This window comes from Numenius arquata, chromosome 1 (assembly GCF_964106895.1).
Source record: "Numenius arquata chromosome 1, bNumArq3.hap1.1, whole genome shotgun sequence".
In the NCBI taxonomy this organism is placed as follows: domain Eukaryota; kingdom Metazoa; phylum Chordata; class Aves; order Charadriiformes; family Scolopacidae; genus Numenius; species Numenius arquata.
This window is the reverse complement of record NC_133576.1, coordinates 73,233,566-73,251,926: the sequence shown is the minus strand read 5'-3', so window position 1 is coordinate 73,251,926 and position 18,361 is coordinate 73,233,566. Positions and strand designations below refer to the sequence as shown.

Sequence of the window (18,361 nt, the reverse complement as noted above, 5' to 3'; positions counted from 1 at the left end):
AAATGTGTATGCATTGTGCTTTAAGGGCAATTTTAATTCTTAGGTGTATCTTGTGACTTAATGTGCACCACTGAGTAGTACTATGCTTTTCTGCTATGTTATTAATATGCCTATCCATCAACCAACCAACCAACCAACAACTACTCCCAGTGGCATAAATATAGCAAAGAATTCTATTTTGCATCTCAATGACACCAGTACAGTACAAAAAAACCCCGAATATTCATTTCAATCTCACTTTCCATATGTTATGCAGGATCCCTTTGCATTCTGGAAAGCAGGCTAGCACTTGTAAATTCAGCCTCCTAATCTGGCTGCCTCCATATCAGCGTATTTATCCAGCTGCTTTAGGAGTCAGAATAAGAAATAATATCAGCACTAGATGGAGCTCCTGTACAGCAACATCTCAGGAGAAGTTTTAGGGGCTTGTGTGCACGTGGAAAGCAGAGATGGATGTACAGTGCTGGTATAGCAGGAGGACGCGCTCAGGGTGGTCAGGTACAGGGCAGCATCCCCAGGTCTGCCCACGCTGTCCTGCAGGACCCCCATCTCCTGCCAGGACTGCTCCTTTGCTTTCCAATTGGAGGGAGATTCCCAGGACCTTCCTTCACGCTGAGCATCTGCACAGATGTAACACGTAGCACACAGTCTCAGAGTTTATCTACATACGGGATTTAGCACCAAGCAAACTAAGAGGTGAAATTACAATGTATTATCATCTGCCAGCCAGGGAGCCAATCTTCCACCAGAGTACACCTAGTTAACTTCATTCCTATGAGCCTCTGCTTTTCCACTGAATGCAACTACTCATTTTTAATAATAAAGGTATGTTTCTAGAGATTTTTAAATTCTATAATCTGGGGTTTTTTTGGCAGTTACCATTCCTAGAGATGGAACACACTACAAATATCTACTCTTCTGAGTCAAGTTTCTGCCATAAGGTCTAGAGGTCAAATTGCATTTTAAAATAACTAACTATTAACTGGTGATAAACGATATCATAGAATCATAGAATGGCTAGAGTTGGAAAGGACCTTAAAGATCATCTAGTTCCAACCCCCCTGCCATGGACAGGGACACCTCTCACTAGAGCAGGTTGCTCAAAGCCCCATCCAGCCATAAAACTAATAATATGAATGCAACGTCAAAATATGTAGACCAGTCTTTACACTGCCCTTGGGCCAAGAGTTTCTTGAGCAGTTTTCCAACCCAACAACCTCACATGCTATGGTGGGATGACAGACTGGAGAAGGCTGCTCCTATCTCTATCCAAGATGACTTTGCTGGCTAAAGGACAGTGCAATGAGAAGAAGTGGTATTCTCCGTTCCTTAACCCCTCAGAAGGACCACAGAAGAGGAAATCTTTTGCTATGTCCATTAAGAAATGGTTTGTAACTGAGGCAGACAGAAATCCTTTGCAGTACATTTCATCCAGTTGAGACTAATCTGCAACACTGGATAGAAATTACACTAGAGAATAGAGCAGTGGATATATAAGGAGGTACAATGTTTTGGGACAAGCCAGCATAGCTATCGTGGAGGGAAGCCATCCCTCACTAATTCATTAGAGGTCCTTGGCAGTGCCATGCAGCCAGGGGTGATGCATTCGATAAAGTCTACTTAGATTTCTGAACAGCTTTGACTAGCCCAAAGGCTCTTAAGGATAGTAAGCTGCCTCGCAATAACAGAGATCTTCACATGGATAAATAATTTATTAGAGGCAGGAAATAAAGACCAGGAGAAAATAATTAGTTTTCTCAGCGGCCAGCAAAGTCCCCTATGGATCTGTGCTAGGCCCTGGGTTATTCATCACATTAATAAATGGTCTGGAAAAGATGGTAAAGAGTGAAGTTTGCTCATTATACTACGATGAATAACTCAAAATCAACAGAAGCTGACTGCAAAGTACTGCAGAACAACCGCATGAAACTGAGTCACTGAGCAGATGAAATATAATACCGGTGTAAACTGCCATATGTGGAGGAAAACAGTCCTAGCTTTAAATACACAGCAATTGTTTCTGATTGACTTACTGCTCTGCAAAGAGAGTTAGGATAGATAGCTTTATGCAAACCACTTCCACTAAGCAGCAACGCTCAGCAGCATTTAGAAAAGCAAACATCAGGGATTACTAGAAAAAGAAAACAGAGAAAATAAGAGAAAATGTGAAAAGGCAAATGGGGGAAGATTATTTAGTATTTCTCATAATACAAGAACTGGGTTTTCAAATTAAATCATCAGGTTGCAGACTTAGAATTAACAAACAGGAAGGTACTCTTTTTTGCACAGTACTTAGTTAATAAGTGGACCCCCTTAGCATATTATTGTGCATACCAAATTTTTGCAGTTTTCCTGAAAGCAAGCAGCCTGGGAGATAAATCCAGGAAGACCTATGAGACTCAAGAGCACTACTTCAGGGGTGAAGTCCCCACACCACAAATCACAGGCTGCTGGGACTATATACTGGAAAAATATCATTGGATGCTGCTTACCCATAGTTATTCTAACACTGAGTTATCCTAACATTATCCTAATGTTAAATTTAGCATTTTAGAAGCTTAGCTGCGCAAAATTTTTGAATGGCAAAAACTTAGTACAGATATACACAACACTTTGCAAGGCACAACTACTATTTTATTATTAAAATGTTAAGAAGAAACAATTACAGCACAGTAAGAGGCCATTACCTACTTGTATCTACCATTAATATTTCTTTCCCAAAGATCCGAGTGCCCGCAACCCCAGGAAAGGTATTAACATTTGTAGAACTCCTACTCATTCTCATCCTCAAATTCCTTGTTAAACACCCCTTGATCCACTAACCAATAGAGAAAAACTGTTATATGGAGCAAACCAGATGGTGGCATGTCTACTGCTCTTATCACAAAGAATATTAAGCTATGGCTTTGTCTTGCCTCATAACCTGCTTTCTACCCATTAGAAAATGTCCGTTTAAATCCTGACTGGCATATTTATCTGGCAGCCTTTCAACCTACTCCTCTGATGCAATCTTTGCCTCTCACAAGGATATTAAATAGAAATACACTTTCAGTTTTAGGAAATGCACACAGTAAAGGAATTCTCAACATCCTCATACAGTCATTGCTGGACCTCTGCCCTCTTGTGCTGCCACACACCCTTTCTCTGAAAACTGAGCAGACCAAAACTGGACAAAATTTGGCAGTTTAGATAAATTAAGGCAAACCACAGGGACTTTTTAGAAAGACTTGCATGGAGAAGAGCTTCTTTGTGCATGGTGGTCAGTGTAGAAAACATACATAATACACACCCACATGCCACGTTGACATTTCACCTTCTCATTAAGAGGCAGAATTGGTAACTCCTCATCCTACAATATTACTTCCTACCCAAGAACTGTTCCTAATTAAGTCCTGCCGAACTCCCACCGAGGCAGACAGCTCGATTAGGCTCCCACGCGGTGCTCACACTCCCGACCACCCCACGAGATTCCCTGCTCCAGGAGACTCCGCCTTGTGCTGCCTGCTGCAAACGAGCAGCTTGCATAATTTCATTAGGGTGATTAAATGTCTCAGTGTAAAGAGGTCCCCTGGTAACTTCATGAACAGCCTGAACGCAGAACAGAAATTACCCACAAACTGTAAATTTGGCAAACAATAATGCTTCAGTGTGCATATGCACCAAAGAATTAAGTCTAATGCAGACTGAACCGTATTCACCCACTGTGTGTTCTTAAGTTTTCATAAGGACAAATTAAAGGGGATTATCTATGTTTTTGCAAAATTCATACATTCCTTAGCTCAAAGCAAATCTTGCCAGATGTTAGTGTGCTATTTCAGTACTATCTCAGAGGTCTGTACCAGACTCAGACAACACTTGGATATCCAGCAATAAAATGCCATGTATGTGAATTAAGTAATGATTAGGACTCTAATAATTTCTAAGATTCAAAATCTAAGCAAAGTTTTACATTGTTGTTGAATTTTAAAGATGATCAAACTATTCCTTATAAAAAAATTTCATAATCAAGTCTTCTTTTTTCTCGCCTTTTTTTCTGATTGTTATTTGGTCCTGAACAAACTTCTATTGTTATAAATCACTACAAAAATAATTCAGCATAAAACAGTTTCCATCTATTGACTCATCTGAAGCCTGTTCCCTTTGATCCCTTCCTCCAATAGTTATCTACTATTTCTACTCTGGATTGCATTAGTGAAACCAGTAGAAACAATGGGGGTGGGGTGGGGGGGGAAGAATCAGGATAGAAAATACAAATGAAAAACAACACTAGAAAATTAACACATAGTAAACATCTGCCTCTAATAAAACACTATGAAACATATGCAAAGATTTATAGCTTACCCCAGTGAGTTACTAACCTTCTGCACTGTGGCTGCTATACTTGCATAAGGGACAGTAAAAGTTTGTTATCTGGCCATAGGAGGAGATTGTACTTCCAATATATAGGTGTCTGCCTGTGAAATAGGCTTAAGATACCACGAACAGGAGAAGTAATGTAATTTTGCTACATTTTGGGAGGAGTTATTGGCTGAAATTGCCCACAGCAATTGAGCCTGATGCTGATAGCTGACACGAGAAACCTCTAGCCAAAGGCCATGAAGTCTGGCACAGCAGTTTTAAAGGTGGTGCCCAGGTGACCCTGATTAGAGGCTTTACCCTCTGAAGCATCAAGAGATGAGAGGGGAGTTAGGCACCCCCAGGGAATCTGGAGCTTCAGCCTTGGATGGGGTGAACACTGGCTCATCTGCCTCCTCTGATCCACGCTGGGCCAGCAGGGCACAGGGAGAGAGAGGGGTAACCAGGTCCCAAACCACTCGGGAGTCAAAGCACAGGGACACTTCACAGAAGAGTAATGCTGGGATGTCTGGGAAAGGAACCATCTACCCGGAGCAGTGCTCCCTTGCATTTGCTGTCCGCGGGTACCAAATGTTCATCCTGCCTGTATCAGTTATGGAAAAATTTACAGCAGCCAGAGGTTATTTTGACTTACTATCAAAAAAAGAACCATAAAAAAACCCCAACAAAACCAAACCCACAAACCTTCCAGGAACAGGAGGCATCTGGGTCACTTAAGTGGTGAATTATGTTAGCTGTGAAGTCAACAGGAACAGTAAGTAAGTGGCCTGTGAATCTGTGGAGGCTGTAGTTTATTAACTTATTAGACTTTTACTGAATCTCGGGCTTCAGAAACAGTTTCTCAGCTAGTGTTGATACCTAGAAAAATATAAATGTAAACAGAATAGCTCCAGTTTTTGAAGAAACTTATTTTTCCATGTCAGCACACTCCTTTAACAAACTACTGCAAATTATTTTCTCATCTTAATAGGCATTTCTAATCAGAAAAGTAGCAGACACACTAACAGAGAAACAAAAACAAAAAACCCCAAACAAAAACCACCCCTAGTGATTACTTTAAGTGTGAAGTATTGGACATGGCTGAGAAAAAGGGGGAAAATGGAATTGCCAGTTATTACCTACTATTATGTCATTATTTGAAACTATATCGATCCCTTTTATCACTGAAAAGCCTGTAATTATTCATTTGCTTACTGGACTGGAAGATGTAGCATTCTGCTTAAATGCTTCCTAAAAAGACATGGACATAGAAAACGAACACCATGAGTTAAGAAAAAGCCACTAGGTATATAACTTGGATTTAAGTAGCCAGAGGTAATATCCTCTCTCCCTCAGAGTCCCGCTCGCAAGGGACTACAAGGAAAATTTAAAAGTTTTCCAAAAAATTATTAAATTCTGATCAGGTGTGCCAGCACACAGATGGTCTTAAGAGTTACTAGAGATCATTAAACACACCATTAAATTGAACATGATTTAATAGACTTTCACAAGCAAAGTCCATTGTTCTCTAATATACTTCTTTGGACTAAATATTGCTTCTTTACTGGGCTCTAGTTTATTTCATTTTACTCACTGAGGGACCAGAAAGCCAGTTACATTGTAATAACATATTTCTTCACATGTATTTGGCCTGACTACTGGCACAGCTGGTTTCCGCTTTTTCCTAAAGTAATAGAAAAACCAACATCAGGCATAGCTTTGCCTGCGTTAATGCTGTGACCCAGGATTAGGGAAAAGGCCCTGCAAATGCAAATGATTAAACTTAACTCCGACAGAAATGTTGTTCCATCATCTCGAACACAGCTTACAGCCATGACCTTTTAGACTCAATTCACTGTCAGGATAATTTTGCAAGAAATCCGATGTGGTCTTTGCCTTTAAGCTCCTATTCCAGGCCTCTATGTTAAGTGATGTTATTTGTGTACTTCCTTCCATAAAGCCCTTAGTGTTCCGCAACACGTGGCCATAACCTAGAGCGATGTCCCAGAACCAAACGTATGTGACTGAACTGCAAGCATGGCTGCTCAGTAAGGAAGCATAAAACACTGGCAGAAATTTGTAGTCACTTGCACACAAACAGACTTTGTGCATGGGCAGAATATTTTTTTTACATGGACAGCTGACAGCTATGCACAAAAAATGCTGAAGAAGTTATCAAATACCTTACAGAATTCTTCAGTCCTTCTATCCCTCTTTCCAGTGACAAGTACACAAGCTGCTGTCCACCCCTCCCTGTTGATATCTCTGCACTTTTTTGCTGTTTTCTTTTGGTCAGGCATTAGGAAAATAGACTCTAGATTGTCATACAAGAAAACACAGCAGAAAATGTTAAGGATGGCAGCCAAGGGAAAATGCAATGACTTAACCTACACGTGGCTGCTGGTTTAAGCTGAGGGCACATGGGGATCAGCAACCTGTTCAGAGCATGCTCCAGCTCCTGTTTGAGCCATGTGATTGTATTTCAGCTGTGCTGAAAGCTGGGAGGGGTGAGGAGGAGGGAAATGGGGGGTTTCTGGTGCACCCCACAGTCCCACTGCAGTATGGCATGGAGATGGGACTCAGCTGGGGCTGCCCAGACCAGGGAAAGGAGAAGCAACCATGCCTGGTGATACAGACACCGACTGCACACCATAGGATCTGACCTAATACTGCTAGCATCAACACCCATGGTCTGCAATGACTTAAAAACACAGGCAAATTGAATGGATGTTAGGTGATGCTCTGCCATAACAACGGCAAAACCTTCTCCTATCCTAAACTGGTATTAAAGCACCTACCGGAGTGAAGTCTGTGATTTCAGGAATAATGTTCAAAGTACGACATTAGATCTTCCACTTCCGCTTTCTCTGGATAGCATGATTCCTTCTTCATCAGGTTTTCCAAAACTTTTGCCCAAGCTGATTCCCTGCTTCAAGCACTTGTGCACTACAAATTATCCGTAAAAAGAATAGACAGCATTTTCCCTACACGATGAGTGTGGGATTGTAAACTCTGAAGGAAGACTTGGGCACCTCTTCATGAAACACAAGTGTCTTCCAAATACTCACTCTTGGACAACTATTCTGAGTGATTTCAACATTGTACCACATTTAATGCCTATAAGAACTAGAAATAAACTGAAGAACCTCAAGAGGTTAAAAAGGCCATCTGGGTGGGTGCCTGTATCAATACAGGCTGAAGGCTGAGGGCATTCAGTGCAGCCCTGAGGAGGACTTGGGGGTACCTGTGTATGAAAAGCTTGCAGCCCAGAAAGCCAACCATATCCTGGGCTACATCAAAAGAAGCGTGGCCAACAGGTTGAAGAAGGTGATTCTACCCCTCTACTCTGCTCTGGTAAGACACCACCTGGAATACTGTGTCCAGCTCTGGGATCCTCAGCACAAGAAAAACATGGACCTGTTGGAGTGGGTCCAGAAGAGGGCCACAAAAATGATGAGAGTGATAGAACACTGTTGTCTCCTACTAGGACAGGCTGAGAGAGTTGGAGGCTGGAGAAGAGAAGGCTTTGAGGCCTTTCAGTACTTAAAGGGGGCTTATAAGAAAGATGGGGACAAAATTTTTAGCAGGCCCTGTTGTGATAGGACAAGGGGTGATGGTTTTAAATTAAAAGAGGGTAGATTCAGAATAAGTATAAGGAAGACATTTTTTACGATGAGGGTGGTGAAACACTGGCAGAGGCATTGCCCAGAGAAGTGGCAGATGCCCTGGAAACATTCAAGGTCAGGTTGGACGGGGCTCTGAGCAACGTGATCTAGTTGAAGATGTCACTGCTCATTGCAGGGTGGTTGGACTAGATGACCTTTAAAGGTGCCTTCCAACCCAAACTATTTTACAATTCTATGATAAACCCAACATTCAGGAAGAGGATACTGAAGCGGGGAGGGAATTATAAGCAAAAGTAAGAAAAAGACAGAATAAGAAAAAGAGCAATAAGCACCCTACTTGTGAGGGACATCTCATGACCCCAGAAAGATACAGCACAAATATCTACCCCTGAGCTTTGGCTCCTTTTGTAGCCAGTGGAGATAAAGGGGCACTTGTAGGGCATAGCTTGTATCACCCTCAGGAGAATACCTCAAATACGTCAGACAATTTGCATGCTGGCAGTACAAATTTGTTTTTCTATTGATTATAAAAGAGCCTGGGGGATTGGAAAATGTCTGGTTCTAGTCAGATGATTCTCATCTGTCTCAAAAGGGTTCAGCATTTCATTTTTCCATGTAAATATTGCCCTCAGAAGTGTATTTAATAATCCACCACTATCTAACTGATTAATTATTTAAATAAAAAGAACTTCAGCTTCCCTAAAGAGGGGATGCCAAAGAGGAATTCAGATTACATGTCTCCTGAATAAGTACTTTTGTGTTGTCATTTACTATACAATCTAACACATACCAGGTGCTTGGGTGCTTGAAATAAAGCGGAAAAATTCATGACAAACCATCAGTTGTAACACTGTACTAGAAGAAGTAAAGCCCTCTAGGCAATGACAAAATTTCTCCTTTTTTAGATAAAGGAATTGTAAGCACCTTTGACCTATTCCCATTAGTCAGACTCCTCCCCCCCTCCCTCTGCCGTTGCAGAGTATTTCTGATACTGAACAACTACCTAGGAAAGCTTGCGTGGGTCATGTTGACTGCAGGTGTAACGAAGCCTATGCACTTCAAACAGAGAATATTTTTGGGTCCTGACGCAGATCTAATTTTTCTTAAACATTACTGATTAGTTGTGCTTGCTATCAGCTTTATTTATAGCAATACCACTTTTAATCTCATCCCAAGCCACTGGAAAAGAAGCTATCCATGTCCAGTAAGCAGGTGAGGAGCTGCTAACAGTGGTGTTGCCCTGGGAGGTGTGCAGTTGCTGTATCAAGGCTCAGAAAACTTCAGGCTTGAGCTCTTGCAGGATCAAGCCAAGGGAGATTATGTCTTTACTCCTTGAAATAAAGGTATCTTCCCACAGAAGAGCCATTCATTTCACTTGAGGTCTCAACTGCATCTCGTAAGCAGAGCATTTCCAGTGTTAGAAGTCTGTACTCTAAATCTAAGTACCTTAGTTTAGTGCAATGAGTCTAAGCCCCAGCATATAAAATCAAGGCAAAAGATTAAGAAGAAAATTATTTTTTTTAAGGTCACAAGGCAGCTGAACTGTAAAACAAAATTGTGAGCAGCTCCATTTCTCATTCAGTGTGTTCTCTGGCAGTTTATAAGGGAATAAATCAACAATTGCTTTAATATGACTGAAAAGATTATCTACCCACGTAGCTGAGTACTATGGGGTTTCTAAAAAGATTAAAGTTCTCATTTAGATAGGACCTTGGTTTATCAACAGACATAAAGACACATATACGTGCCTTACTTCAATTAAAACAGGTTTAAGAACGTAGCCCTACCCTACATCCAGGACAAAAATGGCACACTGTGCAGGAAGACATGGTCTTGAATCACGCAGCTTTCACATGGCGTAGCCATCTCTGTGTCCTCCTGCATAGTGATGTTCACTATCACAACACTAATCTTCATTCATTTCTAAAAATGAAATATTGGAATCAACTTCTCAGGCAAAATGCCAGATCCATGAAGGAAGAAAAAACAACCAGGAGACACTTGAAAACATGAGCTAAGAGTTCAACAGTCACAAAAATATCCTTGCTAGTGATGTGCCTTGAAACTTTTCCAGCATCAGAATCTAGTGGTGGATTTCCTGAGCCAGAAAAAGCTTCATCTTTCCCATGTGAATTAATCTATTTAATATTTAATCCTGATATGGCATGGAATAGAGATTCTGAAAATGAACTCCAGAAGTCATTTGAGCCTGAATTTTGCCTGTCCTACATCTTGGGGAAGTCTACATTAGTGCAATTAGCTTGGAAAAAGATAAAATGTTTCTGAAAGTTTCCATTTGTCCAGAGATTTGAAGAGTTTAATAGGGCACTGGAGAGATTCCATGCAAGATGGTCAAAGCTGCATGACAATCTTCATCTTAGGACTGCATATCACTTTGTGTATATATGGTCTCTATGGGAGTGTGTTACTAAATAATGTATTTTTCCTAAATTAAAATCTAATGGTTAATAATTTCTTTATATATTTAACAATTCTTACTTCAGCTTGCTTGCAAAGTTTACTCAAAGTTCAGCTGGGAAAATGTGTCCTGTCCCTGTGTCCCCTTCTATGTTTGCTTAAATGTATCACCATGAGCTTGTCAAACCGTGGCTAAGTGGTGGGTAATGGGAACAAATTTAGCAAATCCATCCATTTCTCCAACTCAGCGACATGTGCAGTTTCCACTGCAGTGACCTAGTTGACGGAGCTGCAAACATGCACAAGCACCAGGGTAAAATCATCTACAATGGGAACAGACCATGCTGTTCCTCCTCTAGCTCCCTCCCTAACGTTCCCTCAGATTAAGACCCAACAGCTCTTACACTTCCATAGCAGGTCTATATCCCAGGATATTTAATGTTCCCTTTAAAATCCCCATTATGTGCTTATTGATCAGAAGCTGCACTTCCCATCAGCTTCTAAACCTTCTGCTTTCAGTAAGTGGTTTGAAATCACAAAGCAGATGTGTGGAAAGCAGCAAGTAAATAAACCAAACCCTACACTTTGTCCATATTTTTTTCCATTGTACCCACGGCAACCCCCTGGTGCTGGTTCTTGGCTCATGGTTTTTAAGTGCCTGGGGTAGGCAGTGGATTGCCTAGTAAAGAACCTACAGTTCAGTTCCATAGTAAGCGACATCAATGTATGTTACACTGTCGATTTTGCTGGGAGGACAATCAGATCTGCTTTCCAGATCACCTCCCAGGGCAGCAGTTATGTGATTTAAAAAAAAAAAGTAAAACACTTTAGAGAAAAAAAAATAGAGTGATGTCTCATCATCCATTTACATTTGAAACAAATCTCAGTTTCCTACTTTCACTGGCTCAGATTTCATCCAGGCCACAGACGTGGGGGATAATACCTTCAGTCTCTGTTTAGTTTTAAACAGGGACAAGGAAGCTTTCATAGCATCACAAAATGAAGTTGGAGGGGAAAAAATAGCCACTAAAATATAGTCCTTCTCTGAAGCCTTTTAAGAATGAATTGCATTTTAAAATATTTTAACAATTTGAAGTTGGCTTAGGTGTGTTTTACACATCACCAAATACTCCCTAATACATTAAGATTAGTTGTCCACTTGAAATTTCTTCATGATTTAGGAAAATAATGCAGTTAAAATAAAATAATAAAAAAAAAAAAGGTATATACTTTCATTTGGTACAAGAGAGTGCAATTCTACCAAAGCCAGTGAACTTACTGTAACAGCATCCAAAATCCTGACCCTATACTGGTGTTTATCCTGCTAGGATAGGATCTATCCCATGAGAAAAAAAAGGAACAGATAAGAATATTGAAGTGTTTGTTCTTACCAAGCTTGACGTTGAACTTCATTTCTTCTCAATTACCTTTCCTACTACACATCTCTGTTCTGGACCCCAAGCATTAGGACCACTCCTCTTAGCCTTGACAAGCCAAAATGAGACATGAGGCACAAGGGAGGGTAAGCTAACTTTTAGCAAATAGAAGATATTTTATCTTTTTTTTAAGAATAGCTAAGGGACTGAAAGAAAGTGTAAACAACACAATGTTATCCTCCCAGTCTATATAGTTATGCCATTTCTGTGTTCTTACATGCTCCTTTTATACCATAGCCTCATACAGTATTTTGTAGTCTTTGTAGATTTGCATTTATGTTTATAAATCTAATCAGCTTTGCGACTCACAAGGTAGTCACAGTGATCAGGCCAAAGGCCTGGACTACTTAGGTGTCAAAAATCCTCTTGCTGATAAGAAGCTTCCTTACCCTCAATAACTACACTGCATCAATCAGCAAGGTCTTAAACCATCACCTTATGATACAGAATATACTTGATTTTATGCCTCTTGAGTTTTTGAATGACTTTGATAAGTTTTACACAGTTCTTCTGAAGTCCACAGAAGACAAGGAAAATAATCCTACAATGAATGAGATGCTATTTGTTTTTTTCTTTTAGCTATAGTACCTGCAAGTCTCAATAAAATGCTCACATCACTTCCCAATTGCCATAAAAAAACATTAACCATTCCACTCAATGGATCCATGTTCACTCTGATGCTTACAGCACAGAGTGAACAGTTGCTTACTGAATGCAAAAAAATTTAAATAGTTCTATATATAAGCATTTTGTTTTCGAGTGCTATAAGACCTGGAAAAGCCATCACCACACTGCACACCTACAGTAGCTCTTTTTTAAGCACACTTTGGAATAAAAAAAAAAAATGCAAAAAACCTGCTGGATAATAGTATTTATCGACAGATATAATCTGTCCATAGACATAAATGTTAGGCAACATGCTACCATTTACGATTATTTTCTTTTACTCATGTTATTTTCGAGTGAACATTTTTTAATTATAAATCTGTAAGCAAACTTCTTCAGCATGCCCTTTATACACACTAGTGAAAGAAAAAACGCTGTGAGTGCTGCAAGACCTTGAGAAAATAATTGCAAAAGAATTTTTTTAACACTGTCATGAGAAGTTTCCATGCCAGCAGTTCAATAACAACTTGCATTTAGGCTGCCTCAGCCACCCAGGACACCCTGCTGACAGCACCAATACCACTCAGAGGAGCTGAGGTCACCTTTGGCATTCTGGGTTTTGTGCTTTTGTTTGCTGGCTTGTTCCTTGATGATCTAATCAATTTGAAGAATTATCCCAGAAACTCTCACATGAACACGGGTATCATAATAGCACAGAAATCTTCACTCCTGCCATCCATCTGATTTAGACCTGACTTAGAAGAATTATTCCATAAGCAAGTCACCCCTGGAGAAACTTACCCATTTGCTGGTTTAATTCCATAGTTTCCAGGGTAGTAACACACAGATATCCTGACAGAAGCCAGCAGGGTCAATGGGCACCTTCAACATACTTTTTTTCTAATGATTTAAACACATAACTTTTTTCCCCTCCCTTCAAATGTTATTCTCCCATCCCACCCCTAAATAATAAAAAAGAGGCTATATCAAATGATGGAGAAAAAATAGTCCTAAAATTTTCCTCCCTGAGAAGACTAGTTACTGAAATACTGGAATTCATAAAATTCACCAAAATGGAAAGGAAACGTGGAAGAAAAAGACATGTTGTTCTGCTCTGCACAGACCAAACCAAAACAAGCCAAGGCATTGTTGGTAAAGGGATCTATTCTTGGATGGCTAAAGCCAGTGGTTTTATATTATACAACACTGCTAACTCCTGAGAGCTCACTTTGGGCAAAGCAGCAGTTTACCAGGGGCTGGCTGCTGCCAGGCTGAGATAGCTGTCAGTAGTGGAGCATGCCATTGCGGCATGGAAAGGTACCAGAGACGACATCATTGGAAACAGCGAGAGCTTATAATTCAAGTAGAAAACGTGGGTTTAGATCCACAGCCTGACTCTACATCAAGGGTTGTGGGAGCACTTCCCATGCCAAAGTGCCTGCCCGAGACACACCGCAACTCCAGGGTGGAAGAAGAGCCAGGGATACGCTTGATCCTGTCCTGGTGGCTTGGAGGCAGCAAAGCAAGGACCTACAGCAAGAGGGAGCTGCACCAGATCCCCCATTGTGGGTAAGATAAGGATCACACATTTAGATGTGCACCCGCAGGCCAGTTTATGCTTTAGTGGACCTTTTTTTTGAATGTAGAAATAAATGCAGAAAGGGTCATTCCTTGGTGATGCAATTCTTAAAGTGACGGGGCACCTTGGAGGAATGAAGTCCTCTGACTGTGCTTTTTTTTATCTTTTTTTTAATAATTAAAATAATTTTTAGTTATAACACCTAAATCTAGCAGTGCAAATACTGGTTGCAGGAAAAGTTTTGTCTGAATAGGAGAAGAATGCTGAACACTACTTTACCGTGACTTTGATGCACACTTCTGACTGTTTCCGACAAACCTATTCCTATGACTTAATTTGTTATTGAATCTGCAAGCATGTAATTTTAAAATAAAGATTTTGCTTTAGGGGAGAACAGAAAGCATGTAATGATGAAAACTGTCATTATCTGGGACATGAGGGAATTCATATTATAGATTGACAGATAATTACAAATGGTAAATGGAATACTTTCAGGAGGCTTTGTTCATGACAGGAGCAGCACTGAGGGGCCTGTAGGTCAGTGTCGGCACAGATTTTCCTGAAAAAGAGGGAAGTATTATATATGTCCATATACTTAAACTCTTTTCAGTGATTTTCTAGGTGCCATTTTTAGCTCTTAAAAACAACTACTTTCAAAAAAACCAGGCTATGTCAGGAAATATTTATCAGATCTGTGCTACTCTTTCATAAAGTGTTTTAAACCATGCATTTCATTTGTGTTTCACCATAACAAGGCAATCTAAGCATCTTCCTGTTTACCACTGAGCAGCAATCAGCTAGCTCATCGAGTTGCTTCACGCACCAGTGTTAAAAAGAATAGGATAAGAGAATTATCATTGAACTCTTACCAAAGCAGGAATTGACAAAGCCATACCATCTACAACCATGCTCCCCTCCAATCCATTTGCCATGGATGTTAGATGCAAAACTGAGGGTAGTGCCTGAGATGCACACTAACATGTCACTGATACTGATGTTCAGGAGGAGCATATTGACTGGGTTACGGAGGGTTTTAAACTTGCAGAAGAGGATGAGGACAATCAAGTTGTTCAAGAAACCAAAAAACAAAATAAATCCAAGAAAAACAGCCACTATTGTGTGCCCATTTCGTGACAGTCCAGGCCTTGGCTCAACAGGATCTGTAGGTGCACCAAAGCTCAGGTTGTATGTCCAAGTGTGGTTCATTTCGGACTTTCACACGGATAGGCAAGGTCAGAGACACCAGGTGCCCTGTGCTGAAGTCCTCCCGCAGTTTCCCAGAAACGTCCCTCCATTACAGGTCAAATCATCTCAGGATTCTTGCGATCTTCACTCAGCTGAGATATCTCTTGGACAGTTATGCAGGTGTGAAACGCTGTATTGCTGCACAGGAATGTTTTCCAGCACTGTGCCTTTCCAGTGGTCAGCTCTGCAGCTAACTCCAGGGCAGCAAAACCAAGCAAACAATCACCTCAAATTCATCTTTGTTATTTAAACCCAGGATCATGTTAGAAGGTCTTTTTTGAGGCTCAGAATGGAAGATGTCTTAAAAAGGCGCTTCAGCATGGTCACTTCCTTCAAAGCAAAAGGGCAACCCTTCTATAAGCGGGCAGCTACTGTTGTTTCTTTTGACAATGGTTGTCTTTCTGAAAGTAGAGAAGAAAACAAATGGTAAAAAAAACCCAACCCTTTCCATACCAAGACCAAAGTAGGTACGTAATTTTATAAAAGTTCCTCCCTTTTTGAACTGTGACAAATATTTCTCTGTCTTTTCAGTTTTCTCTCTGATTTTCAGCAGAAAAATCATTTTTTTGATATTTCCTTGGCTGTTCTAAACAGTTTTTCCCTAGCTCATAGTTTAGCATGGACAAGGCTATTTGCACCTTCCTAGCAAAGTTCCCCAGGTGAGAAAAGGCATGGTAAGAGATCTTTTGCAACAGCTTCCCAGAGGAAGAACTGTATCTTCCTCCACATTAAGCCAATCAACACCAAGCAAAGCTTCAGTCTTGGCTAGACCTTATATAAAATGACAAAAATTTTAGGAGAAGGAGAAAGTATTTCTTTACCCAGAGAGAATAATTTCAAGCGCAGCCCCTGAGGCTCTGGTGTGCTTAAAAGGTTGGCAGAGCTATGATATCAATTTCACTTCTCCCACATTTACCAGTGGACAGATGTTCTCCTTCATTATTTATAAAGCAGCCAAACACCCAGAGCCTCACATCTCTCTCCCACCGCAGACATGAATTTGTATACCCACACGCAGTGACTACAATGTGTGTGTGTGTATGTTGTGAAGCAATAGCAGAGTGCTTGAAGGGGATGCGGAACTGCTTAGACGGCCTTCTGCATGGTTGCAGGCAAATTCCGCACAGACATTTCTATAAAAACAAAGATGGAGATACATAAAATCATAGAATAGAATCACAGAATGGTTTAGGTTGGAAGGGACCTTAAAGACCATCGAGTTCCAACCCCTTTGCCATGGGCAGGGACACCTCCCACTAGACCAGGTCGCTCAAAGCCCCATCCAGCCTGGTCTTGAACACTTCCAGAGATAGGGCACCCACAGCTTCTCTGGGCAACCTGTTCCAGTGTCTCACCACCCTCACAGTAAAGAATTTCTTTCTTGTATCCAATCTAAATCTCCCCTCTTTTGGTTTAAAACCATTACCCCTAGTTCTATCACTACACTCCCTGATAAAGAGTCCTTCCCACCTTTCCTGTAGGCTCCCTTCAGGTACTGGAAGTCTGTTATAAGGTCTCCCCAGGGCCTTCTCTTCTCCAGGCTGAACAACCCAGCTCTCTCAGCCTGTCTTCATAGGAGAGGTACTCTAGCCCTCTGATCATTTTCATGGCCCTCTGCTGGACCCACTCCAACAGGTCCATGTCCTTCCTGTGTTGAGGACTCCAGAGCTGGACACAGTACTCCATGTGGGGTCTCACTAGAGCAGAGTAGAGGGGCAGAATCACCTCCCTTGACCTGCTGGCCACGCTTCTTTTGATGCAGCTCAGGATGTGGTTGGCTTTCTGGACTGCCAGTGCACATTGCAAGCTCATGTGGAGCTTCTCATCCATGAGCGCTCCCAAGTCCTTCTCCTCAGGGCTGCTCTCCAGCCATTCTCTGCCCAACCTGTATTTGTGCCTGGGATTGCCATGTCCCAGGTACAGAACCTTGCAGTTGGCTTGGTTGAACTTCATACGATTTGCACGGGCCCACCTCTCAAGCCTGTCCAGGTCCCTCTGGATGGCATCCCTTCCCTATATATAGATATATATATGCAGGAATTTCCATTCCTTGGTGCAAAATGCATGATACCCATGGCCCGCTGAACTAAAAAGTATGAAAACTTTTCTTTCAGGAGCTGTATACTCCTAGAATGATTACATGCATTTCAGAATGGAGCACCTTCTGTATTACTCCTGACCACTGATTTTTGAAAATTGTCTTGTAGGAAAAGATGTGTTGACCAACTGGGAAAATGAGAGTTTGGAGTTTACCGGAGATGCAGAGGTTATTTGCTTTTTTCTTTTATCACATCTTTGTGTCATGGTAAACATTTATAGGAAGCATTTCTTCTTACTACTTCTTTACTTCCACAAACTCATTGTGCTAAATACATCTCATTGTTGCAGTGATTTTGAACTCTAATGCATACAATCTGTCTTTACTTTCTCTTCTGATGAGTAAATCATGTACACTTTGCAGACCTCCTACTGTTTGGTCATTGACAATCTTAAACACTGATGCTTTCTGCTTTTTTCCCTATTTAGGACATACACAGTAATTTAGATTGGTAAGGGCCTCAGGTAGTACAGCTAGGAGAAAGAACATTTGAAATCCTCTTTCTACTATTTTGAAAAAAAAATATCCCCTGTCCAATTCTGGTTGCAGGTTATAGAAGGAAACTAACTGGGACTAACTGTCAATATACTTTAAATTTACTCATAATTGTGTTTAAAGGAACAGAGTTAAAATTCAGTGGAACAAAACACAAACAATGAACAACTGCTTAAAAAATATGCTGCTGAGTCTTTCTCAGTCACTAATTGTGTGACTGAAAAGGCAAACAGCTGCACTTTTTTGCTAGGATAGAAAGCATGTTGGCATTGTGCTGAAGGAGAGCTTCGGAAGGAAGAATTCATAGGAAAGCGAGAATGTACAGTGAAATAAACTCAGTAAGTAAGCAGTGGTGGGTTTTTTTAACAATTTTGGTTATACCCTAGCTTCTACCAAACTAATCTATTCTTTTTCCATCACTTTGAAGACAGTTTTGTCTACTCTGATCGCATGTGACTGTTTACTGAGGAATACAACTAAGGTCAGTCCTATCTGCTCCTCCCTTCTGCAAACCATATTGCAG

At 40.8% G+C, this 18,361-nt stretch overlaps 1 protein-coding gene across 1 annotated transcript in view; it reads right to left on the bottom strand.

Annotated features, from left to right (window-relative positions):
* Nucleotides 1-15,215, bottom strand: part of LOC141465683 (pinopsin-like) — an 89,231-nt gene extending 74,016 nt beyond the window's left edge. Inside the window, exon 1 of the mRNA XM_074149248.1 lies at nt 14,870-15,215. Within this exon, the coding sequence (XP_074005349.1) occupies nt 14,870-15,206 (337 nt within the window). The 5' untranslated portion in view covers nt 15,207-15,215. The remainder of the gene's footprint in view (nt 1-14,869) is intronic.
* Nucleotides 15,216-18,361: the final 3,146 nt, after the last annotated feature.